We start from the raw sequence: 27481 nt of genomic DNA, 5'->3' as shown, positions 1-27481 counted from the left end.
TAGGGCTGCTGTACGATTAGCCGAGTAGTCAGCCGGCAGCGAGTCAGCTGGAGAAAGCTGAGACTCGAAGCTGGCTTCCTTCTCTGGCTGGCATCGTGGTGTAAACATCTCTACTGTGTTGCTCTGCATCTCTCTCCCCTTCCTCCTACTTCTCTCCCTTACCTTATCCTGTGTCTAGTTTACCAAACTAAGTAATGTGTTGTATTCTCGTTTTCTGGCAGAAGTGTGTATTAATGTGTTTAGTATTAAAGTGTATTAATTAATTAGGGTATCACTAGTGTTTATATTGCTAAGTTACTCTAAGGGGGTCCCAGTGGAACCACGTGGGCTCCAGTAGTACCAGTAAGCTACCTAGAGTCCTTGCTAGTGTCCCTTGCCTAGTAGACTTTACCCTAGCTTGCGCTAATTATAAAACCTTGTATCCTGCCTATGTGGACCAAGGCTTTTAACGTAAGATAGTGTAGTAAAGTAATTATTGTTATTGTTGTGAATAGATATGGGGGGGTTGTTAAGGGGTTAATAAATTAGTTAGTTTTAAAGGAGTATCCATTCTTCCTGTGTAGGAGATTAATGATCTACCTCTAGGCTGACATTGTCTTGTAGCCAATTAGTTAACACTGTTTTATATTTTATTGGGGGCCGGGCCTTTATGATCTCCCTTAATGGTGATACATCTTAATTCTAACTGCTGACCCTACTCCATAATAATACTAGAACCCCCATAGCAGCCAACTTTTATAACAAAGGTTACAATTTTCAACCAGAAGTCTGTTCTGTTTCCCCTACCTTTCTGGGTGCCTTCCCTGGTCAATGGCAAGTATGACATTCTTTATATGAAAAGTGTTCACAGGTCACTGTTCCCTGCACCTCTCTGAGCGGGACCAGGTTCTGGCCAGTAGGCAACAAGAACTCTGTGACTGATGACCCCAAATAGGATAGCAATATGACCCCAAATAGAATAGCACTTCATCAATGGGATAGCTTAAAAAAACGGATAGGGCTCTCCACCTGGGGCAAAGAAGAGGAGTATAAACATCTTGGAGTCACTGTTCAAAGCCTGGAACATTTACAGTTGGGTATGCAGCAAATGCGTATGGAACTCTTATAACAGCATCAATCTCATGAAGCTATATAGCACAGTCTGTCACAGAATATTAAGAATTTTCTAGATATCATCCAGGATGCCAATACAAGAGCAATAAGACTAAAGACGTCAAAGATTCACCGAGTATTTTATTAAAGGACATACAACTTGAAGAAACAGTGGGAAAACCAAATTTTCAATCAAAAAAATCAGATTATTCTATGATGAGAGGTTTGACTTTCAGTGTAGCACTGTAGTTTTGATAGTAAGATAGTATTAGTCACACAGTTATTCATGTATGATTAATACAGAGCCTAGTCAGGAAAGTATACAATTTTGTTTTAAATTGTGATGGCTGGAATATAACCATGGAACACCTTGCCTGGAAGGAAAAACCAAGCTCAATGAACAGTCTGAGATACAAGGAATGCATAAGCATCCTGGGCCCAATCCCCCAAAGACATACTTGGTCTCTGGACATTAGCATGATAAACATCATGATAAAAGTTTTGTTTCACCTGTACTTTTAGCAGTTTTACTTTTGTTTTGATCATAGATCTCCCAAATTCCCTTTGCCTCTCTGAGAACACTAGATTCTAGTGCTGAACTCTGGCAATCGTGGGAATTCTGTGGATGTCTCTGAAACCAGAGCCAATGTATCAAGAAGCTGCTGAAAACTAGACACAAAAGTTGTGGGTTAAAACTGCCTTAACTCTAGGTATTACTAAACTTAAATTACGTAGTCTAACAATGTGGTTGTCTCTTACATGAATTTTTAAGTGTCTTACTAAATTGACTTAAATGTCCATTACAATTTCCACGCAATAAGGGTATGGTTTCTGTCCTTCATGAACCATCATGTGCCTTATTTTGTGTGCTTTCTGGGAAAAACCTTTTAAACAAACTGAACATTTATATGGCTTCTCTCCTGTATGAATCCTCACATGCTTTTTTACATCTGATTTACATGAAAAGCCTTTTAAACACACTGAACAATGATACGGTTTCTCTCCTGTATGAATCCTCACATGCTTTGTCAGATCTGATCTACATGAAAAGTCTTTTAGACACACTGAACAATGATATGGTTTCTCTCCTGTATGAACCCTCATGTGCTTTACTAAGTATGAGTTACATGAAAATTCTTTTACACACACTGAACATTGATATGGCTTCTCTCCAGTATGAATCCTCATGTGCATTATTAGACTTGATTTCCGCGCCAAATCTTTCTGACACACTGAACATTGAAATGGTTTCTCTCCTGTATGAATCTTCATGTGAAACATTAGATTTGATTTACTTTTAAACCATCTTAAACATTCTGAACACTGCTGACATGATTTCTCTCCTGTATGAACACTCATGTGGTCTATTATATCCCATTTTTGTGAAAAGTCTTTAAGGCATTCTGAACATTGATATGGTTTCTCTCCTGTATGAATCCTCATATGGTTTATTAGATCTGATTTTTCTGAAAAGTCTTTTAGACATTCTGAACACTGAAACGGTCTCTCTCTTGTATGAATCCTCATGTGCTCTATTATATCCAACTTTTTAGTAAAGTCTTTTAGGCATTCTAAGCATTGATATAGTTTCTCTCCTGCATGAATCCTCATGTGCTCTATTATGTCCCATTTTTGTGTAAAGTCTTTTAGGCATTCTGAACACTGATATGGTTTCTCCTTTGAGTGAGTGCTCATAGTTAACTTATTATACCTGAAAGGGGTTTCAAATCAACGTTAAAATGGATTCACAGCTTTGAATTGTCATGTGCTATTATATGAGATTTCTAGATACTTATAGTGTTTTGTACATTCAATGCTGAAGAGTTTTCTTTTGAATAAATTCCCTTTCAATTTACTTGAATGTATTGATAGGAAAAGTCATGTTAATCCAGTTACCTGAAGTATTTCCTACACTTAAACATCCTATATTTTATGTCTTGTAGTCACTGCCAACTGCTTTTTCTATTCTGAATAAATTCCTGTCAGACAAAAGTTTTAAATTATATGCAATGTGGCTTTTCACCTGCACAATTTTATGTTACTAAAGCAAATTAAAAAACAAAATTAACATTTGGACCACTGAACATGCAATATTAAGTGTTTCTATGTAGCTGCCAACATAGAGCAGATTAGTTATGAAAAGGTATTACCTATACTGCTAATGCTTGGCTTTGAAGGTCAATAAGCTACTGGAAAACATTCTCTTTGATACAAATATCAAGCAAATGGAATAGCTGTAAGGATATAAAAGTGAATTAAACTTTAACACTATGTAAAATTTGACAATATGTAAACTTTGATAATATATATACAAGTGGTGTTAGTGAATCATAAACCACAAAGAAAATATTGAGTTATTGTATACTATCAAATAACATTGAAGACTTTCAAAGAATTTATGTATATATAAATATATATTTTTATTTTACATTTGCTACACTGGGGGATGTCTAGTATCAAATACAATACAGTCACAGCACATGCACTCTAATTGTTTTCATACAAAAGTGCATTTGATAAGTAACATCATGAATACTTTTTTTTAATACAACTCATTGTATTAACCTTCTTGTAAATTAATAAGCAAGTTCCGAAGCTTTAAAAAATTATATTTTATATTACCCCCTCTGATTTTCATTAGAATATTAAATTTTCAAAATGATGTAGTCATTAAGTTTTCCAATATAATTTTTAGAAAACCCTTTCACCACTACCACTTTATTTCCAATGTGAAATATTTTTGTGATATTTTGGAGTGGAACATTTTTATATTAATTTTTTGTGAAACTAAGTACTGAGAATATACTTATACTGCACTGTAAAATTAATTAATTTACATAACAATGAAATGTTGTCTCGTAAAATTAAATTATTAATAACAATTTTAGCCCTTATATACAATAATACATGCACAGTTCTTCAGACGTGTGTTACCGAGAGATGTTCGTAATACATGTGTAGTGCTCAAGATACAAAGTGTTGCCACTGTATATGTATTATTTCTGACACAGTGAATTGCTTCATGACACTGCAGACACTTTCATGTATTCAGTATTTCTGGCACTGAGGTGCTTCATGACACTGCTGATATTATCATGTAAGCTGTATTTCTGACTCTTACATGAGCTATAATGACACTGGGTTTCGTCACTTCAGATGTAATTCTTCTGGTGACGGAAGAAACTGTAATTAAAAAAAAAAATGAATGAGAGATCATCAGGGCATGAAGAAAACTGATACAAATATCTGACATTTGGTAAAAATTCTCAAAACAGGATAAATTTTTGAATCGTGGAATCTTAGTCTACGAATTTAATCCATTACTGGAGACTGTTCGTACACCGAAAATTCGTACACCAAAACAGATTTTCTCCTAAATAATACAGTGGAACCTAGGTTGACGAATGATCCTCTTTACGAATTTTTCAGTATACGAGGTAAATTTCCTCTTAAAATTTGACTTTGTATTCGAGGTTTGGCTTGATTGTCGAGTTTGTTGATACATGTATGGGTCAATGAGCACGTGATTCTGCTGGGCGCAGGGCAAAGTGTGCTCAGTTTACCAGTGTATTTCCTGCCTAGTGACAACCACGTTTGAATTCTTTGTCAAGAATTTCCCCTATTTTTTGTTTCTGAACATAAAAGTTCTTATTATATATCACACCATTGGTTCTAAGCAAGTCAGTGGTAAAGTTCAACCTAAGAAAATTGTTGTGAGGATGACAACAGAGTAAAAACACATGATCATTCATAGTGAATGAATGTGATCTCTCACTACAGACAACCTACTTGATACTTGCTTGATGGGGTTCTGGGGTTCAAGCTTCTACTCCCCAAGCCCGGTCCAAGGCCAGGCTTGACTTGTGGGAGCTTGGTCCACCAGGCTGTTGTTTGGAGCGGTCTGCAGCCCCACATATCCACCACAGCCCAGTTGGTCCGGCACTCCGTGAGGAAGACTATCTAGTTTTCTCTTGAAGATGTCCATGGTTGTTCTGGCAATATTTCTTTCTTACCAATATTATCTTTCAATATCTTATCTTTCTAGACAAGTGTTAAAAATTAGGGATAAACAAGTGTATTTAGACAGATTCTTATTAAGACAAGCAGGGATTAACCAACTCCCTGGTTGTGGCAGGGAGTCACAACCGGGTTCTAGTGGTATACCGGCAAAACATACTGTAACCCCGCGATTATCCGGGATTCAAACATCCGGAAAACGCCCTTATACGGCCAAAATTGTGATCGGATAGAGTTATCACAATATCCAGCCAAAATGGCGACAGGAACCGGATAAAAGCTGGTTTGGCTGGAGGAAAATTTGGTCATATCATATTAATCCCGTCTGTGGCTCTAGACGCATGGTGGAGGAGGGGGTGGGGTGGGTGGGTGGTGTTAGGAGGGTGGGAGGGGGTGCGTCGGGAGGGACCACCTGGGTACAGGAATTACCATTAATTTTAGAACAATCAATTATAGCCAAAAACAAATGAAATAAGTATTAGTAATTATGTAATAACAAATAAATAAGTTTCCTAAAAGCAATGTGCACAGGCTGAAGTTTCCTTAAAAAATATTGTGAGTTTTTTCCTCCTGGCGGCTTACGTAACGTGCTATAGCTGCCCCACCCCAAGTGGACCCGTCCAACACTGGTCAACGCAAGTGCGTCCATCCCTCGTGTTATACACAGTGCTGCGCCATTAGTGAAATATTTTTTTAAATAACTTTTTTATTTTCATAGTAACTTTGAACATTTTTGGCCAAGACTATGTCTGGTAGCAGCATCAATCGTTCTGGAGGTGTTAAGAGGAAGAAGGTTGTCCTAGCAATTAAAGACAAGTTATGTGTTGTTCAACCAGTGAGGCATCACAGGCAGCCAAATGCCTTCAACAAGTGAGGCGCCACAGGCAAACCAAGCGCCTTCAACAAGTGAGGCACAAGCAAGTGCCTTCAACAAGTGAGGCTTCACAGGCAAGCCAAGCGCCTTCATCAAGTGAGGCGCAAGCAAGCGCCTTTAACATGTGAGGCGTCACAGACAAGCCAAGCGCCTTCAACAAGTGAGGGCATGCAAGCGTTTCAACAAGTGAGGAGCATGCAAGCGCCTTCAACAAGCGAGGACTCACAGGCAACCCAAATGCTTTCAACCAGTGAGGCTTCAGCAGCTGGCAGTCAAAACTAACTTTGCTTAATGAACTGTACAGTAATTTTAAGTGTTAATTTTAGTGTTCTGTTAGTAAAGGTTATGTAAATTGTTAAGAATTCTTAACTTCAAGATGTGTGGCATCAATCAAGAAGAAGAACATCAACAAGGTAAGTTTAGGTTTCTAGTTGAATATTTAATAATTATATGTGGCAAGGCAATTCAAATTATGTTGTTTGTAGTATAAAAATAGTTGGAAATGGTCACTTTTGGACTCGTAGGTGAAAAAGTACCATTATCCGAAAAATGTGATAATCCGGCTGGGGGTCCTTCCCATATAGTCCGGATGATCGAGTGGAGACAGTAGTAGAGAGAGTACCCTAGAAATGTCATCACTGCCTGATGATATTGTAGCGAGTAGATTATCCCAATAATATACTCGCTCGAAATGCATTGTTAATATTCCTGTCAACCTTTGGAGATGAATGAGGTGAGGCGTTGCCCGGGCAACACGGTGAGGTGTTGCCCGAGCATATAAGCAGCAGAATAGCAAAACATTAACTAGTCTACTTTCAAGTGTGGTCTAGAGCAGACACTTGCGAGATACTGTACCGACGCTCAGTGCACTCAACTCACACCAAAGTATCACCTGTGTACTTCTGTATATTCGACCAAATATATATATAGTATCTTAGTGTCTGTGTTTATTTGTCACCATACTTTACGTAACAATAGAACCGTTACATTGGTGACCCAGTGAGTGAAAAAGAACACCTAGTCACAAACTAGATCTTTGCCATTGATTTATCTACCAGGTTTCCAGCATACAACGCAGGTGAGCCAGAATTTTGGTTCATGCAGATGGAGGCTATTTTCGACCTTCACGAAATTTCGACTGAGAAAGCCCGATATGCCTGTATCCTGCCAACACTTCCCTCGGAGGCTATGCACACTGCCTCCGCTGTCATCACCGCGCCATCACCGGACACCAGGACGTACACTGCATTGAAGGCCGCTCTTCTACAGGCAGCAATGAAACGCCGCATTCAACAAAGGGACCAACTCCTCACTGACAAAAGATTAGCAGACAAAACACCAGCTCAGCTTCTGCGGCATATTCAGTATGTGATGCATACTGCAACTGGCCCAGCCCCCAGCGAGATTGTGAGATCACTGTGGATACAACTCTGTCCAAAACACATTCAACCGGCCCTATTCAGTATGGCTGACGACACCCCATTAGCCCAGCTGGCTACACTGGCAGACCGGCTTCATACGACGTCTGATAACGCTACGCTGTCCCACCTCAGTGATACACAGCAGACTACAGACACCCAACAACTCGACGTCCTCCAGAACCGGCGTTTCTTCCACCCAGGGAAAACGTACCATGCGAATCCAGTATCAGTCTCTAGGCGACAGCGAGAACATCGTGGAGAGCTTTGTTCTTACCACCAGAAGTTCGGACACCAAGCCCGCAACAGTAGGGCTCCTTGTTCCTGGTCGGGAAACTACTTCGGCGGGGACTGTTAACGGCCAGTGACCCCGCCATTTCAAACACTACACTGCTCTACATACTGTATCTGACGTCATAACCAAACGCCGTTTCCTCGTTGATACCGGTGCAGCAGCTAGTGTGTTGCCTCCCCCACTGGTCAAATCAACCCGTACTCCTGGTTTGGACTTATGAGCCGCCAATGGTACGTCCGTCCGTACATATGGGACCCGCGCCCTGGTTCTCGAGTTCGCCTCTCTGGGTCGCTTTACGTGGACTTTCCTCATAGCGGACGTGGAACAACCCATTCTTGGATGGGATTTCCTGCAACACCATCGACTTATGGTGGACCCCGCAGGTGCAGTACTTCGAGCCTCTCCTAGTACCTCTACACAAGTTAACATCGTCACCCCAGTCGCATCTACGGAACTTCAAGCACTCTTGGATGAATTCAAAGATGTGACCCAACCCGCCAGCCCTTGACCAGAGGTGCAACATACGATTACGCATCACATTACTACAACGGGAGCACCTACCTTCGCCAGACCACGCCGCCTGGCACCGGAACGACTGGCGGTAGCACGTGCTGGATTCAATAAGCTACAGGAGGCGGGAATAATCCGCCCTTCGAACAGTCCATGGGCTTCACCTCTCCATATGGTCCCGAACACAGCCCCAGGGGAATGGCGCCCTTGCGGAGACCACAGGGCTCTCAACGTTCGCACTCTGCCGGATCGCTACCCAATACCACACATCCAGGATTTCTCACAGGGATTGAGCAACGCAACCGTTTTTTCGAAAATTGACCTTGTGCGGGCATTTCACCAGATCCCTGTGGAACCGGCAGACATTCCGAAAACAGCGATCACAACACCTTTTGGACTGTTTGAATTCGTCCGGATGCCTTTTGGTCTACGGAATGCAGCCCAGACATTCCAATGCTTCATCGACCAAGTAGTTAAGGACCTTCCTTTTTGCTACGCCTACATTGACGATCTGCTGGTGGCCAGTACATCACCAACAGAACATCTGCTACACCTCCGACTCCTTCTCACCCGTCTGCGCAACTTCGGCTTGCAGCTCAACTCCGAGAAGTGTATTTTCCATGTTCCAGAGCTGGATTTCTTGGGACACCGTGTGTCAGCAGCAGGGGTCCAACCACTAGAGAAGAAAATCGAGGCAATCAAGGAATTCCCGCGCCCATCTACTCCAAAGTAGTTGCAAGAATTTCTTGGTGTAGTGAATTTTTATCATCGATTCATCCCACATTGTTCGGACATCTTGCGACACTTATACGACCTCTTACGTGGTCGGAAACTCACGTCCCGTCTTCCGTTGGAGTGGACTCCCCAGGCAGAGACAGCATTCACCGACATAAAACACAAGCTGGTGGAATTCACCTTGCTCGCACACCCAGTGTCTGACGCTCCCACCAATCTATCTACCGACGCTTAAAACACAGCAATTGGTGCTGTACTACAACAGCTCGTTGAAGGACAATGGCGCCCAATTGCATTCTTTTCAGCGCGCCTGTCACCCACTGAAGAGAAGTACAGCACTTTTGATAGGGAACTGCTCACCATCTACTCAGCCATACAACATTTCCGGCACTTTCTCGAGGGGCGGAACTTCCATATCCTCACAGACCACAAACCTCTCACTTATGCGCTGGCGGCCAAGGGTGATGCTCACTCTCCTCGAGTAGCCAACCACCTGGGATTTATTTCCCAATTTACCTCGGATATCCGTCATGTCAAAGGAACTAATAATGTCATAGCCGATGCACTGTCTCGACCCACCATAATCCACGTCGTGACAAACCCAGCTCAGGTGGACTATTGTGTAATCAGTAAGGCCCAACGGGAAGACCCTGATCTGCAGCGATTACGAACATCTGACACAGCTCTCCGGTTCATCGAGATTCCCATGGAAGGTGGCGGAAGGATAATCTGTGACACCTCACGGACGGGAGCACTTAGGCCCTACATTCCTGCCCAGTTTCGCTGGAAAACGTTCTCAGTATTTCACTCCCTAGCACACCCAGGAGTACGTGCTTCCCAGAAACTACTAACGGAGCGTGTTGTATGGCCAGGAATCAATGCCGATGTTCGACGATGGACTCGCTCATGTCTCCAGTGCCAGCGAGCGAAAACACATCGTCACACAAAGAGCCCTCTTCAACAGTTTCCGTTACCTTCTGACCGTTTCGAGGTGGTGCATGTAGACATCGTTGGATCATTACCGTCGGCAAGAGGATATTCTTATCTACTCACCTGCATCAATCGATTCTCCAGATGGCCGGAAGCAATCCCATTAATCAACATCTCAGCTGAGTCAGTGGTCCAGGCTTTCCTCTCTGGATGGGTCGCCCATTTTGGCAGCCCCTCTGTCATCATCACCGACCAAGGACGACAGTTCGAATCATATCTATGGAAGGAACTTATGGAATTCCTCGGCACCACACATAACCGAACCACAGCTTACCACCCTGAGTCAAACGGAATGGTAGAACGCTTTCATAGACAACTAAAAGCTGCCCTAAGAGCTCAAGCATGCCCTGATGATTGGATCGACAACCTTCCATTAGTCTTGCTTGGCATCCGTTCGGCCACGAAGGAGGGCAGTGGATTCTCGGCAGCAGACTTAGTATACGGATCTAGCCTGCGGCTTCCGGGCGAATTCTTAACCCCAACGCCACTTATCACACCCCCAGACCCCACTTTTGTCCAGAAATTAAAGGCGGCCATGACAAACATTCGGCCTACACCACCACGCCAACCGACAACTCGTGCTACATATGTGCCTCATGAGCTCCACACAACTGAACACGTGTTTGTAAGAGTCGACGCTGTTCGACGCCCTCTACAGTCACCTTACGAAGGACCATTTAAAGTGGTTTCTCGAACACCGAAGTTCTTCACCATTGAACGCCGAGGACAGCGGGTAAACATCTCCATCGATCGCCTTAAACCAGCACACTGTGACGCTGCCCCAGACATCCCTCCAGAGACACATCCGCCGACTACGCAGTTCACTTTTCGACCACAGTTACCAGCAGCACCGCCACCTACGACAACGGACGATCCTGTACGACCTCCCACCCTACAGTTACCAGCCGCACCACAACCTGATCCTACGACGACGGACGATCCTGTGCGACCTCCCACCCTACGACCCCAGTTAGATGACATCAGCGAAGAGGAGGAAGTTAACTTTGATGGTTATGTAACGTGAGCAGGGCGTACAATTCACCGACCAGCTAAGTTCCTTGATCAAGTATTTTTCCTTTCATCCCCTGGGAGGGGGAGTTCTGTAGCGAGTAGATTATCCCAATAATATACTCGCTCCAAATGCATTGTTAATACTCCTGTCAACCTTTGGAGATGAATGAGGTGAGGCGTTGCCCGGGCCACACGGTGAGGTGTTGCCCGAGCATATAAGCAGCAGAATAGCAAAACATTAGCTAGTCTACTTTCAAGTGTGGTCTAGAGCAGACACTTGCGAGATACTGTACCGACGCTCAGTGCGCTCAACTCACACCAAAGTATCACCTGTGTACTTCTGTATATTCGACCAAATATATATATAGTATCTTAGTGTCTGTGTTTATTTGTCACCATACTTTACGTAACAATAGAACCGTTACAATATAATGGAACGGGACTGCCCTTCTAAACACACCTCTCCTCTCCCCCTCCCCTCCCCTCCGCACCATCTTCCATATGCCAAAGAGTCTTCAATAAAGGTAAGGTACCTATGAGTAGTATTCTGTATAAAATGTGTTTTTAAGTTAATATTTTGGGTGTGTGGAATGGTTTAATTCAATTTACATTATTCTTAACAACTGCACTGCTCTGCCTTAACCCTTAAACTGCGCATGGCGTATATATATGCCATGAGTAACATGTCCCACCGTGAGCATGGTGTATATATACGCCAAAGGGTGCCAGACACGATTCAAATGTCCCACAGTGTAAAGGGGTCACCCATACCGTAGCCAGGGGCGATTGTAAACAGATGCCATCTTGGAAAAAAATCTAAAGCAGGCCTCCTTTGTTTCCCAGGCCTTAGTTAGTGGCCAGACACCATGGCGAGCGCATCACGACCCAGCATGCAACCTCTCTCAGCGCACCGCGCCGCGCAGTCTTTGACCAAAGACAAAATTGCCAATGAATTGTTCAAGGACGTTGACGAATCTGATAGTGACGACTCTGATATAGATGAGGACTATAGACAGCCTGAAGAAATAGAAACAACGGATAGTGAGGGTGAACATGTTGGTGCCACAAGGGTGAGGATGCCACAAGAGTTACCCGCTAATACTCAACACCACTCAACACCACCTCGCGCCCAAGCACGTCATTCATATGTTCCATTGCCCGTTTATGATATGATCGACGAGTCTGAAACAGGTGAATCTTTCTCAGGTTTTAGTGATGAAGAATCGGAGAATAGTTTTACCCAAGCTGCTAGTGCCAGTACAAGTTTCGCCGCATCAGCTACCCGCCCAGCCAAGCGCCGCCGCATGAAACAATATGGCGACAATGAGAAACAAATTCCCTCATGTTCCAAATTTTTTCCCTCATCTACCCTTCCTGCCCCTACTGTTGCAATGCCTGCTTCAGATCCTGGTCCCCGGATTCCTCGCCGTGGTGCAGCTCATGGCTCTCGGAAGGCAGCAGGTTTGCTTGTGTGGAGTGATAGGGAAGATTTTGTTCCACAAATTCCCGACTTTGACAACAGAGATGTGGGAATTACAGATCTTTTCCCTGATACTGGTGACGAAATGAGTGAAATGGACTTCTTTACTGCATATTTCAATGAGCCGCTCACGAAACGAACAGACTTGCGGCCGATCTCATTGAAGGTGAGGAAGTATCAGAATTTTCATGACTACAGCGTTGGAAAGAGACAACTGTTGGTGAACTGAGTGTGTTTTTCGCAATTTGCATGTTGATGAAATTAATTAATTTCATATTACGTGTGAAACACGTAATATCAGAATATTGGAGCAAAGACAATGCTGTTCCAACAACATTGTTTGGGAAATATGTCCCGAGACAGATTTCTATTGATCCTACGGTGCCTTCATTTTGCAAATAATGCAGACGAGAGACAGGATGATAGGCTTTGGAGGGTGAGGCACGTGCTAAATGACCTGATTGGAAAGTTCCGAGATTACTACGTACCAGCTCAGAAGCTGGTTATTGATGAATCCCTTGTGCTTTTCAAAGGATGTGCTGCCTTCAAGCAGTATATTCCCTCAAAATGTCACCGATTTGGACTGAAATTCTTTGTGCTCTGTGACTGTGAATCAGGAATGGTGTTACACATGATACTGTATTCCGCCACAAATGTAGATATTCCTACTAATGACGAACATGGCTTCTCAGGTAGTGTGGTGAAGGCACTGCTTGCACCATATCTGAACAGGGGCCACATATTGTACACACAACTATTATACCAGTCCCTTGGTAACAAAATTCTTGCTTGATAATAAGACTGGAGTGTGTGGCACAGTAAAGCCAAAACGAAAGGAAATGCCTGTGTTTGACACTGCTAAGCAAAGCTTTCAGTGCGGTGGAAAGACAGACGTGAAGTGAACATGTCGACCACCATTCACCCTGGTACAATGGTGGACAGTGGCAAGGTGAACAGAACAACAAAGCAAATAATATATAAGCCAGATTGTGTGATGGACTACAACATCAACATGCGTTTAGTTGATAAATGTGACATGATGGTGGGTGCTGTAGAGTGTGTACGGAAAACAGTGAAGTGGACGAAGAAAATGATTTTCCACCTTATTGATGCAACAATGCTGAACAGTTACAACATGTATCTTGTGAAAACAGGTAGAAAACCATATTTCCATTTGTTTAGTTTTCAAGTTGTGAAACAGTTACTAGGTAAATTTGGCAAGACACACCTGGCATACAAAGACCCATTCGAGACCCAATATTGAACCATGCTCTTGCACCCAGGCTCGCTTACAGGGAGGCCTTTCTGATACACCAAATCAAGAAATTACCACCAACTGGATCTCGTGCAGCAGGCCAGCGTCGGTGTGTTGCGTGTTCCAGTACCAAATTGAGGCCACAGAAACGAAAATTGGCGTTAACATGGTGCGAAGCGTGTGCCGTCCCTCTGTGCCATATCGACTGTTTCGCACAGTATCACAGTCTCCAGGACTACTAAATGTGTAATTCTTTTGTAAATAAATGTACTTAAAGTTAATTTTAGTCCGACACACCTCTGTGTTAGGTGTTTTTCAGGACTGTAGTCTAAATTGTCATCTATGGGTCCATCATCATACAATATGTCCCGTATTTGGTCCTCTGAGAGTTGTTTTGCTGGACCGCGGCTGACCGTACACCAGGGGCTCATAGACGATGCATCAGACATGGTTGCTCTCTTGAAACTGTGGGTCTCCACGGCCCTGGGGCATGCTGAGATTTTTTCCCAAATGGCGGACGATCACCGGAGGCCTCAGGCATCCATTTCGTACCCGAGTCACCACGAGCCAGTTTTGAATCGTATGCTATACCTATGAGATCCCTGAGGCAAGTTACGCACCACCTGTTGAGAACCTCAAGGCGAGTTGTGCAGTGCAGTGGTTATGGGAAAATTTGTTTAAGTTTTCAAATTTTCGGTGTACGAACCGTCTCTTGGAACGGAATAAACTCGTAAACGAAGGTGCCACTGTAATGTAAATTTAATTAATCTATTCCACATACACCCAAAAATATTAACACTCTTGCGCGCGGATGACATCAAATACTGTAACTTCACTCATTTTTCTCCCGATTCATCTCGGGTGACGAGGTCTGGCATCACTCATTGAAATATTTGTTAAAAATGTAAATTTTATCCAATCAATCTGGGAGTGGTTTCAAAATGAGCACCTTCAGACTGCGCACAATTTGATACCAAAATGAAAGACGTAACATGAAAATTCATATCAGAATACTGGAAAGATATAAATAATTTTGTGGTGATGAGCATCAAAAGTGTCCAAAAAGTTAAAATATTTATTAAAATTCTATTTATTGTTCTATTATTATGGGACTAGTTTTAAAACATGTGCCTTTTTATTGCGAACAATTTGATACCAAACTGAAGAACGTAGCACGAAAATTTATGTTATCAAACTGAACAAGTATATACATTAGTTTGCAGGTGTGCCAATTGGTGCTCGTTCACGAGTAACTTGGTCGACTTTAGGCTCTGCTGTGGGACTCACTCCGGGCTTTTAGACCTTATATGCATATATCACTATAGAGAATTCTATTGCGAACACAATGATACCAAAACGAACGATGTAGCACAAGAAATAAGGCGAGAAAACTGGAACGAGTATACTGTATACATTTTACAGATTTTGCGCGCTCATGGGTAACTTTGCCAATTTTAGTCTTTATACTTTGTTATTAGTATTGCTTACATATATTGTGGTTGTTATTGCTTATATTTGTCTTTCTATTTAGAGCATTTTATTGGGAATAATTTGATACCACAATGAACAATGTTGCACAAAAACGTCTGTCAGCAAACTGTTTGTGTTTGTCTGGTGTATTGGGTGTAGCGTGTGTGGCAATGAGTGTGCTGTAGTGGGTAAGGCTTCGATGACTTTAGGGGTCGTTGCGGGCGAGGCACGCCCATGTTGTCTAATTTATATGCATATGTCTGTGTAGGAAATTTTATTGCGAACACAGTGATACAAAAAAGAACGATGTCGAACAAGTTTGGACTTGATAAACCTGAAAAAGAGTAGCAAAATGTTCGCGCTGTTTGGCGTGAACGGCTAAAATGACTTAGTTTTTTATTTGGTGCCGGCATCACGTTAGCCTTGGTGACATGTTATACATATGTTCCTCTAGAACATTTCATTGGCAACACATCGATACCAAAATAAAACTTGTACATCGAAAATGAAGGTCAGAAACATTAAAAAAAGAGTATAAACTTTTCAGTAGTTGTGTAGCCGATGTGCAGTTGGGCGTGCGGTAACGGGTAACACTTTGGCAACTTCCCACGGTCTTGCGGGTGGGATGCGTCGGGCGCGTGAAAGTGTTAACTTAAAAATAATTTTATACAAAACACAACTCATATGTTTCACTATACATTACCTTTATTGAGGACTCTTGTTGGCGCATGGAAGATGGTGAGGAGGGGGGAGGAGAGGCGTTAGTGTTTGGAAGGAGAGTCCCCTTCCATTATAATATCAGGCAGTGATTTCATTTCTGGGATGCTCTCTCTCCTACTTTTTGTAGGCATACCACTAGAACATGGTTGTGGCTCACAGTTTGCCTGTCTTACTAAGAATCTTTCTATAGACACGTTTTTTCCCTACCATCATACTGTACCTACAACCCACATACTGTACCATCTTCATGTTTACGAATTATTTCTTGTTTTTCCTGTATCATCCTACCAACTATTTTCTAGGGTTAACTTTTACCACTGACTTTCTTGGGACACATGGCATGATATATAATAAAAAAATTTATGTTCAGAAACCAAAAAAGCTGAAAACTGTGCAATTCTTCACAGAGAATTCAAGCGCTGTCGTCACTAGGTGGGATATACTGTACTGGTAAACAGAGCATGCCTTGTCCCATGCCCAGCAGAACCCATGCACCTCACCCATACAAGAATCAACAAACGACTTGTGCGCCAAGGCAAACTTCGTACATTGAGTAAAATTTTATGTTGAAATTTACTTCATACTCCAAACTATCGATACTCTGAGGCATTCATAGACCAAGGTTTCACTGTACAAACTTTCCAAAAAAAGTGTATACACACATTAACAGCTAATTGCTCAATTAATGATTCTTTCTGTTTGAATTTAAACAATTCGAATTAATAAGGCAGCCAGACTAAGCTTCAAACAAAGAAAATTCTTCATAAAATGCAGTCCGTCCTTCAAAAATGGGGAGGTAAATGTAACAGCCCCATAAGTGCAATTATATACTATGTATGGATGTCAGGAATTGTACTTATTTACACTTAGTATTAAATCGTACTGTCAAGTATATTGTGAATATTTGAGTTTACCTGAAAAGCTGAATAGAAAACCACGACCTCACCTAACCGTCTTAGTTTTTGAAAATAAGCATTTTATTGCTTCTTAATTCAATTACTACTTAACCTATAGCTATACAATGGGGCCTCGACTTACGATGCTAATCCGTTCCCAGAGACGGATCGTAAGTCGAAGCGATTTTTCCCATAAGAAATAAAGGAATTTGAATTAATCCGTTCCCCACCCTCCAAAATATTAACATAAAAATACATTTTATACTGAATACAATGTTTTTTTTTCTAACTACAATACAGTATCTAAGTTTATCTTACCTTTATGGAGGGCTCTTGATGGCATATGGAAGATGGTGATGAGGGGGGAGGAGGAGAGTTGTTACTGTTTGGAAGGGGAGTTCCCTTCCATTATCACAACAGGCAGTGATGTTTTCTCTGGGGTACTCTCTCTCTCCTACGTTTTGCCTGAATACCACTAAGACCTGGTTGTGGTTCAGTGCTTGTTTGTCTCACTACAAATTTGTCAAGAGACATTTGTTTTTCCCTTCGTTTTAACATTTGTTTGTAATGATGCATTACTTTAGCACCCATAATGTCCTTTTTCTTAGCCAGTATGGTGGATATCGTTGACAGAGATTTGTTGTACTGCCTAGCCAGTTCAACAACCCACACACCATCTTCATATTTACGAATGATCTCTTGTTTCTGCTCTATGGTCATCCTTACATTGGATCTCATATGTTGAGCCTAACCACTGACTTTCCTGGGACTCATGGCGTGATATATAATAATTACTTTAATGTTCAAAATGCAAAAAATCACCACAAAAACAAAATTTCTTAAAGGCGCGATCATCACTAAGCAGGCAGCTGTAGTAAACTGAGGCAGGTCGGCCGCGTGACCGGGAACCACGCGCTCGGCCGACCCGAACGTATACCAACAAGTATCGACACCATCGGATGTCGGGTCGCATTTTTCGATGAAATTTACATCGTAACTCGAAATTATCGTAAGTAGGGGCAATCGTAAGTCAAGGTGCCACTGTATTTATATTACAGTTTTATAAAACAAATAAAACACAACTAAAATATTTCAATAAATTGTAAAGTAACTCAGGATATTTTCAAATTTTGTATAAAATCTCTATTGTTTAACCCTCAAACCGCTATGGGTCCAAATGGCTTCAACACCCACAGGCGCAACAACAACAACAAAATCCAAAAAATTCTTTCGTCTTATAAGTATTCATTTTTGTTCCCTGATCATGGAAAAAATAACAAAAATATAGTAGGTGGCATATTTTAGCCGCAATAGGGAAGGGAAGTCAGGCAAAAAAGGGGCGTTGACAGAGCCTTCACCAGACGAGGTCTACTCTGCCCGAGCTGTCAGGCGGCAGTTGCCACAAATATATTATTACCTAATTATTTCAATGTCTCCGATTGATTTTTTCTTAGTTTTTTTGCATTAATATTATTCAATACAGTGAATTGTGATATATTTATATAATAAAATGTATGAACCATCGCTGTACTCAAAATTATGGTGTGCATATTAGTGATTCAATTATTATATTCATAAAACAATAAACCAATAGTTTTGCTGTTATTATACTACAGTATATACACAGGTTATATATAAGTATCTGCATGTTTTGTTCATCATAACAAACCACTAAGTTGGTCTTGTGAGTCAAAATGCAACGAGGAGTGACCGCCACACACCAGCCAGCCACTCTCTGCCACTCACTCCCTCAACAACACCTCACTCACCCTCATTCTCCTCCCACAATACTTTTTTGCATTTGGTAGCCACTTTTCCAAAGTTGAATAAAAGATTATAGAAATTTCATTTACAAAAACCTATTGTATGAATTGGAAGATGGTCTACCCCTCTCGTATATGTATATATTAACCCCAACTTTCCCCTCTGAATCATCTTGGTATGCAGTTATAAATCTTGCCAGAAAAATATTGCACTCCCTTTCCTTCCAATTGTATTTTACTCTGTATTCTCCTATCACACATTCCTCTCTCTCGAATGTCTATTGCCGCTATACACAGACGTTATATATAAGTATTTATATGTTTTGTTCACCATAACTGTACATCTAAGCTTGTATGGTGAGTAAAGGCACAAAGACGTAGCAACTCACACAGTCAGCTGGTAGCGGCCGCCCTCAAAGCCAGACACACTAATATTTTGCCTCCAACAATACTGTTTATGGTGTTATTATGGTATATACAAACATTACATATAAGTATCTACCTGTTTTATTCACCATACCTATACAAATAAGCTGGTATGGTGCCCAAAGTCCATAGTGGCCACCAGTAAACAACATGATAAGTCATGCAGACGACGCACCTCCCTCACCAAAATGGCGGCTCCCAACCTACTCCTATTGCTGTTATTCCACTCTATACACACTTTATATATAAGTATCTACATTTGTGTTCACCATAGCGAACCACTAAGCTGGTATGGTGAGTGCAGTCAACAAAAAGTGGCTACACACACAGTCAAAAGATGATGCCACCACCCTCCCTCCCACAGCATTTCTCCTCCCTCCCACAGCATTTCTCCTCCCTCCATGGTTCACAGCGCTAAATATCACCACAATCCTGCTATTATCAGAATCCTGGTCAGTTTTATCACAGTCAGGGGACTTCTGTAATACTATCATCACTAAATAATAACATGAACATATATATTTTGACTTTTTAGGTGATGCTGTGGTCACAAGCTGAACAGCAGTGCTGTGCGTTTATGCTGCGTGCGTCAACCTTGGTGGCTCGCTCAATACTGACGCTCTCACACCCAGGAATGTTGGCCACGATTTTTTTTCTAGGTGGTGTCTGTCAACTATCTATCGTGGCTGCACTAAAGCTGCCCCTATCCCACGTGCGACGTTTAAATTAATTTAAGGCGCTAGACACTAAAACAGTTATTAACCCTTAAATTGCCCACTGCATCATATGATGCTTTGGAGTACCGCGCAAGATTTAAACGGCCCGCGGATAAATGGGGTTCACCACACCTTCATCAGGGCTCTTGTAAACGGACACCATTTAAAAAATAAAATCATAGGCCAAATTCCTGGGTGTCAGGGGCGGGTATTGAGCGAGTTACCAAGCCTGATGCACGCAGCATGAGCTCACAGCATTGCTGTTCAGCTTGTGACCACAGCATCGCCTAAAAATGCCATAATATACTTGTTCATGCTATTATGTAGCGATGATATTATTACAGATGACCCCTGACTGTGATAAAACTGACCAGGGTTCTGATAATAGCAGGATTGTGGTGATATTTAGCTCTGTGCTCTATAGAGGGAGGAGTAATGCTGTGGGAGGGAGGGTAGTGGTGTTGTCTTCTGACTGTGTGTGGCCACCTTTTATTGACTGCACTCACCATATCAGCTTTGTGGTTCACTATGGTGATCACAAATGTAGATACTTATATATAACATGTGTATAGAGGGTATAAACAGCAAGAGGAGTAGGTTGGGAGCCGCCATTTTGGTGAGACCGGTGGCATCGTCTGCACAACTTATGTTGTTTACTGGTGACCACGATGGTCTTTGGGCACCATACCAGTTTACTTGAACAAGTATGGTGAATAAAAGAGGTAGATACTTATATATAATGTGTGTATATAGCGTAATAACACCACAAGCAGTATTGTTGGAGGAGAAATATTAGTGCCCCTGGCCTTGAGGGCGGCAGCCACCAGCTGTGTGAGTAGCTACGTCTTTGTGCCTTTACTCACCATACAAGCTTAGATGTACAGTTATGGTGAACAAAACATGTAAATACTTATATATAACGTCTGTATATAAAAGGAAAAACAGCATTGTGGGAGGAGAATGTGTGTGAGTCAGGTGACTTGAGGGAGGGAGGAAGTAGCAGCCAGTGGCGGGCTGCCACTGCCACTCAGCATGCCAACTTAGTGGCTCGTTATGGTGAACACGAATGTAGATACTTGCATATAACGACTGTATATAGTGAATAAAAGCAAAAACAGTATGGTGGGAGGAGAATGTGGGCGAGTGAGGTGTTGAGGGAGGGAGTGAGTGGCGGTCACTCCTCGTTACTTTTTGACTTGTAATAGCAACTTAGTGGTTCGTTATGGTGAACAAAACATGCAGATACTTATATATAACCTGTGTATATAGTGTAATAACCAACAAAGTATTTGTTCACTGTTTGATGAACATAATTGAATCAACAATATGCACACCATATTTTTGAGTACAGCGATGATTCACTCATTTTATTATATAAATATATCACACTACACACTATTGAATAATATTACAGGAAAAAAACTACAAAAAATCAGAGACATTGAAATAATTAGGTAATTATCTCTTTGTGGCAACTCCGGCCTGACAGCTGGCGAGCAACAGACCGCCTGGGATACATGCCGAGTCAGCGCCTGTTTTTTGCCAGACTTCCCCGCCCTATAGCAGGCAATATATGCCACTTACGATTTTTTTTCCATGATCAGTGAACACAAATTAACAGGTTTAGAATTTTTTTTTTTTTTTTTTTTTTTGTATGGGCCTGTGAGTGACATGCTAAATAACCAGGCGCTATTCAAGGGTTAATGTATTGTGCGTTTTCGGTTTTGTTATGGAAATCATCTATATATGTATTGTGTGGTTTAACCCTCAAACCGCGCATATCATATATAAATGATATCAGTGACAAAACCGAAACCGCACACATCATTTATATATGATTTCGTGTCTAGCGCTATAATTTAAACACCCCGCCTGGGATAGGGGCAGCTATAGTACAGCCACGACCGATAGTTGCCAGATGCCACCTAGAAAAAAAATCCAGGCCAACATTCTTGGGTGTTAGAGCGTCAGTAATGAGCAAGCCACCAAGGCTGGCGCATGCAGCACGAGCTCACAGCACCGCTGTTCAGTTTTTTACCACAGCATTGCCTACAAATGCTATAATATACATGACACTGCTATTATTTAGCAATGATAGTATTATAGAAGACCCCTGACTGTGATAAAACTGACCAGGATTCTGATAATAGCAGGATTGTGGTGATATTTAGCGCTGTGCTCCATGGAGTTAGGAGCAAGGCTGTGGGAATGAGGGTTGTGGCGTTGTCTTGTGTGTGTGGACACCTTTTATTGACTGCACTCACCATACCAACTTAGTGGTTCGCCATGGTGAACACAAATGTAGATACTTATATATAACGTGTGTATAGTGTGAGATAACAGCGAGAGGAGTAGGTTGGGAGCCACCATTTTGGTGAGGGAGATGCGTCGTCTGCACGACTTGTCATGTTGTTTACTGGTGACCACGATGGTCTTTGGGCACCATACCAGCTTATTTGTACAGGTATGGTGAATAAAACAGGTAGATACTTATATATAATGTGTGTATATAGCGTAATAACACCACAAACAATATTGTTGGAGGAGAAATATTAGTGCGTCTGGCCTTGAGGGCGGCCGTCACTAGCTGACTGTGTAAATAGCTACGTCTTTGTGCCTTCACTCACCGTACAAGCTTAGATGTACAGTTATAGTGAACAAAACATGTAAATACGTATATATAATGCCTGTGTATAGTGAATAAATGCAAAAACAGTATTGTGGGAGGAGAATGGTGAGTGAGGTGTTGTTGAGGGAGGGAGTGGCAACGAGTGGCTGGCTGGAGTGTGGCGGTCACTCCTCGTTGCTTTTTGACTCACAAGACCAACTTAGTAGTTCGTTATGGTGAACAAAACATGCAGATACTTATATATAACCTGTGTATATAGATAGTGTAACAACAGCAAAACTATTTGTTTATTGTTTTATGAACTTAATAATTGAATCACTAATATGCAAACCAAAAATTTTAGTACAGTGATGCTTTACACATTTTATTATATAAATATACCACAATTCACTGTATGGAATAATATTACTGCAAAAAAACTAAGAAAAAATCAATCAGAGACCTTGAAATAATTAGGTAATAATACATTTGTGGCAACTGCCGTCTGATAGCTCGGGCGGAGTAGACCTCGTCTGGTGAAGGCTCTGTCAACACCCCTTTTTTACCAGACTTCCCTACCCTATTGCGGCTCAAATATGCTACCTACGATTTTTTGTTATTTTTTCCGTGATCAGGGAACAAAAATGAACACTTCTATATGACAAAGATTTTTTTTTTTTTTTTTTGTGCCTGTGGGTGTTAATTCCATTTGGGCCCCTGGCGGTTTGAGGGTTAACCACCGTGCTGCTCCGAGTTTATTGTGAAATTCCCTCGGTGCGCATGAAATAAAGTGTTCTCAAAAAATTATTTTTTCTTCGTAAAATGATAAATTCCCTTCCCTGAACAAGTCTATGTAAAAATAAATACCAAATTCCACTTACTTTGGCTGTGGGGGACGTGGACAAGGTGTGCTGTGACGTCATCAGGGCCTGGTCGCCTGTGCGTGAATCGCCCAGACACGGTCACGCGGGCCATTCAAGCACCGGGTGTTGGCACAAATACATTTTCAATTATTTGTTTTATGTATTTCCATTGCGGTTTTATTTTAATTTTTTTTATCGCTTATAGATGCATATTTGTGTCCTTTACAATATGTATACAGTAGAACGTTCATAATGTTCCATGGAATTGTGATAAATGTGTCAGTAATGTGTCCACAATAAATGCTTATTGTCACAATATTACTTGTTAAAAATTCACTAAAATTACAATATGTACAGTTTCACACACTATTTACACAGTAACACACTGTATTACACACTCAGTACTTCGGAAGTGAGTAATAATCAACGAAGTAGTCCATGGTACACAGCGCGACTTCGCTCTCACTTCACCAGGTACAGATAAATATTCTCTTCCTGTTTCTTCCTTCTGTGTGCTTGCAAATAACGCACTCACGTACACCCTTGGCTTTAGTACTTGTAGGTTGTATGTAGCCAAGCTTGTAAAGCATATCTTGAGGTTATCTTGAGATGATTTCGGGGCTTTAGTGTCCCCGTGGCCCGGTCCTCGACCAGGCCTCCACCCCCAGGAAGCAGCCCGTGACAGCTGACTAACACCCAGGTACCTATTTTACTGCTAGGTAACAGGGGCATAGGGTGAAAGAAACTCTGCCCATTGTTTCTCACCGGCGCCCGGGATTGAACCCGGGACCACAGGATCACAAGTCCAATGTGCTGTCCGCTCGGCCGACCTGAGCTCAGCATTCCACTTCAACTGATTTTTTCAGGCATCCCTGTGTACATGAGTTGTAGCTGATGTGTGGAAAAAGGCTAACATAGTTCCAATCTACAAAAGTGGCAGCATGGAAGACCCCCCTCAATTATAGACCTGTATCAATGATAAGTGTAATAGTCAAAATATTGGAAAAAATAATTAAAACTAAATGGGTAGAACACCTGGAGAAAAATTATATAATATCAGACAGACAGTATGGTTTTCAATCTGGAAGATCCTGTGTAAAGAATTTACTCAGTTTCTATGATAGAGCCATAGAGATTTTATAGGAAAGAGATGGATGGATTGACTGCATCTATCTGGACCTAAAACAGGCTTTTGGCAGTTTGACAGAGTTCCACATAAGAGGTTGTTGTGGAAACTGGAACATTTTGGAGGGGTGACTGGTAAGCTTCTAACATGGATGAAAAATTTCCTAACTGATAGAAAAATGAGGGGCCATAATTAGAGGCAACGTATGGAATACAGAATTATATGAACATGTTGCTGATTATGCTAAGATAATAGGAAAGATAAGAAACCTAAATGATTGTCATGCCCTTCAAGAAGACCTGGACAAAATAAGTATATGGAGCACCACTTGGCAAATGGAATTTAATGTGAATAAATGCCATGTTATGGAATGTGGAATTGGAGAATATAGACCCACACAACCTATAAATTATGTGAGAAATCTTTCAAGAATTCTGACAAAGAAAGGGATCTAAGGGTTATCTTGAGGTTATCTTGAGATGATTTCGGGGCTTACCGTCCCTGCGGCTCGGTCCTCGACCATGCCTCCATTTTGTTACACACACCCCAGGAAGCTGCCCATAGCAGCTTACTAACTTCCAGGTACCTATTTCCTGCTAGGTAACGGGGGCATCAGGGTGAAAGAAACATTTTGCCCATTTGTATCCGCCTCCACCGGGGATTGAACCCGGAACTTCAGAACTACGAATCCGAAGCGCTGTCCACCCAGCTGTCAGGCGCCCCTGACTAGGGTGGTTCTAGATAGAAAACTGTCACCTGAGGACCACGTTAAGAACATTGTGCGAGGAGCCTATGCTACACTTTCTAACTTTAGAATTGCTTTTAAATACATGGATGGAGAAATACTAAAGAAATTGTTCACGACTTTTGTTAGACCAAAGCTGGAATATGCAATGGTTGTATGGTGCCCATATCTTAAGAAGCACATAACAAACTGGAAAATGTGCACACTGAAAAATTTTCTGACAGAAAAATGAGGGCAGTAATCAAAGGCTATGTGTTGGACTGGAGAAATGTCTCAAGTGGAGTACCACAGGGTTCAGTTCTTGCACCAGTGATGTTCATTGTCTACATAAATGAGCTACCAGATGGAATATAAAATTATATGAACATGTTTGCTGATGATGCTAAGATAATAGGAAGGATAAGAAACTTCGATGATTGTCATGCCTTTCTAGAAGACCTGGACAAAGTAAGTATATGGAGCACCACTTGGCATTTATTCACATTAAATTCCATTTGCCATGTTATGGAATGTGGAATAGGAGAACATAGACCCCACACACATCCTATGAATTATGTGAGAAATCTTTAATAAATTCTGATAAAGAAAGAGATCTAGAGATGGTTCTAGATAGAAAACTATCACCCGAGAACCACATAAAGAACGTTGTGCGAGGAGCCTATGCCACGCTTTCTAACTTTAGAATTGCTTTTAAATACATGGATGGCGAAATACTAAAGAAATTGTTCACGACTTTTGTTAGGCTAAAGCTAGAATATGCAGCGGTTGTGTGGTACCCATATCTTAACCACTTAACTGTGCCAGCCGAGTATTCTCGGTCGGCGGGAAACTGCGCCAACCAAGAAATCTCTTTTTGATTTTTCCGTACCCATTCTAAATGTGAGCGAGGTTGGTTGTGTACGAAATGGACTCTTAGGACCTCCAGTGAGAGGCAGCCATTATGGAAAAAATTCCCAGAATACCCTAGGGATGCTGGCTGGGTTAGTACTGAATAAGCAACCATGGATGGCGCACGCGCCTCTGGCTCCCAAACACCTGTCCGACACGGTGTTGAAAGGTAACGCTCTGTCGGTGAAATTCAAACCTTATTGTTTGAAGAACATAAGGGTCATACATACTGGTTCCCAAACCATATGGCAAGGTAAGGCTGTGCACCGATTATAGGAAGTTAAATGCAGTTACCATCAAAGACTCTTATCCTTTACCCTCGCATCGACGACATCTTAGATGCAATAGGTAACGTCACCTATTTGTCCCAAATAGACCTCTTAAAGGGCTATAATCAAATTAGACTTTCTGAGCGTGCCAAAGATATCTCAGCCTTTATCACTCCTTTTGGCCTTTTTAGGTATGAACGGTTACCTTTTGGACTTTGCAATGCCCCAGCTACTTTCCAGTGAGCTGTCAACCTCGTCATTCATGATCTTGACAACACCTATGCCTACCTGGACGACATCGTTGTAGCAACCAACTCGTGGGAAGAACACCTTGACCGACTACAACGACTATTCTACAAGCTTCTCCAGGCTGGTCTCACCATTAATTTGGGCAAGTTCATGTTTACTAAAGGTAAAGTACAATATCTTGGTCATGTTATAGGCAGTGGAAGCTTATCTTGAGGTTATCTTGAGATGATTTCGGGGCTTTAGTGTCCCCGCGGCCCGGTCCTCGACCAGGCCTCCACCCCCAGGAAGCAGCCCGTGACAGCTGACTAACACCCAGGTACCTATTTTACTGCTAGGTAACAGGGGCATAGGGTGAAAGAAACTCTGCCCATTGTTTCTCGCCGGCGCCTGGGATCGAACCCAGGACCACAGGATCACAAGTCCAGCGTGCTGTCCGCTCGGCCGACCGGCTCCCTAAAGCTTAGCACCTTTAAATATACATCTTCAAGCCATCCAAAAATATCCACAGCCCACTTCTCGTAAACAACTTATGAGATTCTTGAGACTAGCGTCTTACTACCGTAGGTTCTGCAAGAACTTCAGCAAAGTTGCCACACCTTTAATAAATATTACCAGCCCTAAAAAGAAATACATTTGGACCAACTCACAATCCATTGCCTTCAAACGATTGAAAACTTTGCTGTGTACTAACCCCATTCTCACCTCTCCAGATGTGAAACAATCCTTCATTCTTAATGTTGATGCCAGCAGCACCAGCATTGGGGGTGTCCTGATGCAGCAAAGAGAGGGGGGAAGTTCTACCAGTCAGCAACTACAGCTACAAGCTGAAGCCTCACCAACAAAACTACAGCACTATAGAGAAGGAGCTACTCGCCATTGTCCTATGCTTGCAACGATATGAACCTTACCTTCAAGGACACCAACCCATCACCATCTATTCTGATCATAATCCTCTTTGTTTTCTACAACAAGCCCAATTCTCCAACCAGCATCTACTTCGTTCGGTCTTGTACCTACAAAACTACAACGTCCAGATCTTTTACATCAAAGGATCAGACAACATAG

The 27481-nt window shown here is 42.0% G+C and overlaps 1 protein-coding gene across 3 annotated transcripts in view; it reads right to left on the bottom strand.

Moving 5' to 3' along the window:
- Positions 1-1213: 1213 nt before the first annotated feature.
- The window catches only part of LOC138355435 (zinc finger protein 271-like), a 48765-nt gene continuing 22497 nt past the window's right edge, over positions 1214-27481 (bottom strand). For all 3 annotated transcript variants that reach the window (XM_069310332.1, XM_069310333.1, XM_069310334.1), the window contains exon 2: positions 1214-4275. In XM_069310332.1, the coding sequence (XP_069166433.1) occupies positions 1882-2787 (906 nt within the window). In that variant the 5' untranslated portion in view covers positions 2788-4275 and the 3' untranslated portion in view covers positions 1214-1881. The remainder of the gene's footprint in view (positions 4276-27481) is intronic.

The sequence above is a fragment of the Procambarus clarkii genome, chromosome 67 (genome assembly GCF_040958095.1).
Source record: "Procambarus clarkii isolate CNS0578487 chromosome 67, FALCON_Pclarkii_2.0, whole genome shotgun sequence".
NCBI classification, from domain to species: domain Eukaryota; kingdom Metazoa; phylum Arthropoda; class Malacostraca; order Decapoda; family Cambaridae; genus Procambarus; species Procambarus clarkii.
This window is presented reverse-complemented; position numbering and strand designations above follow the sequence as displayed.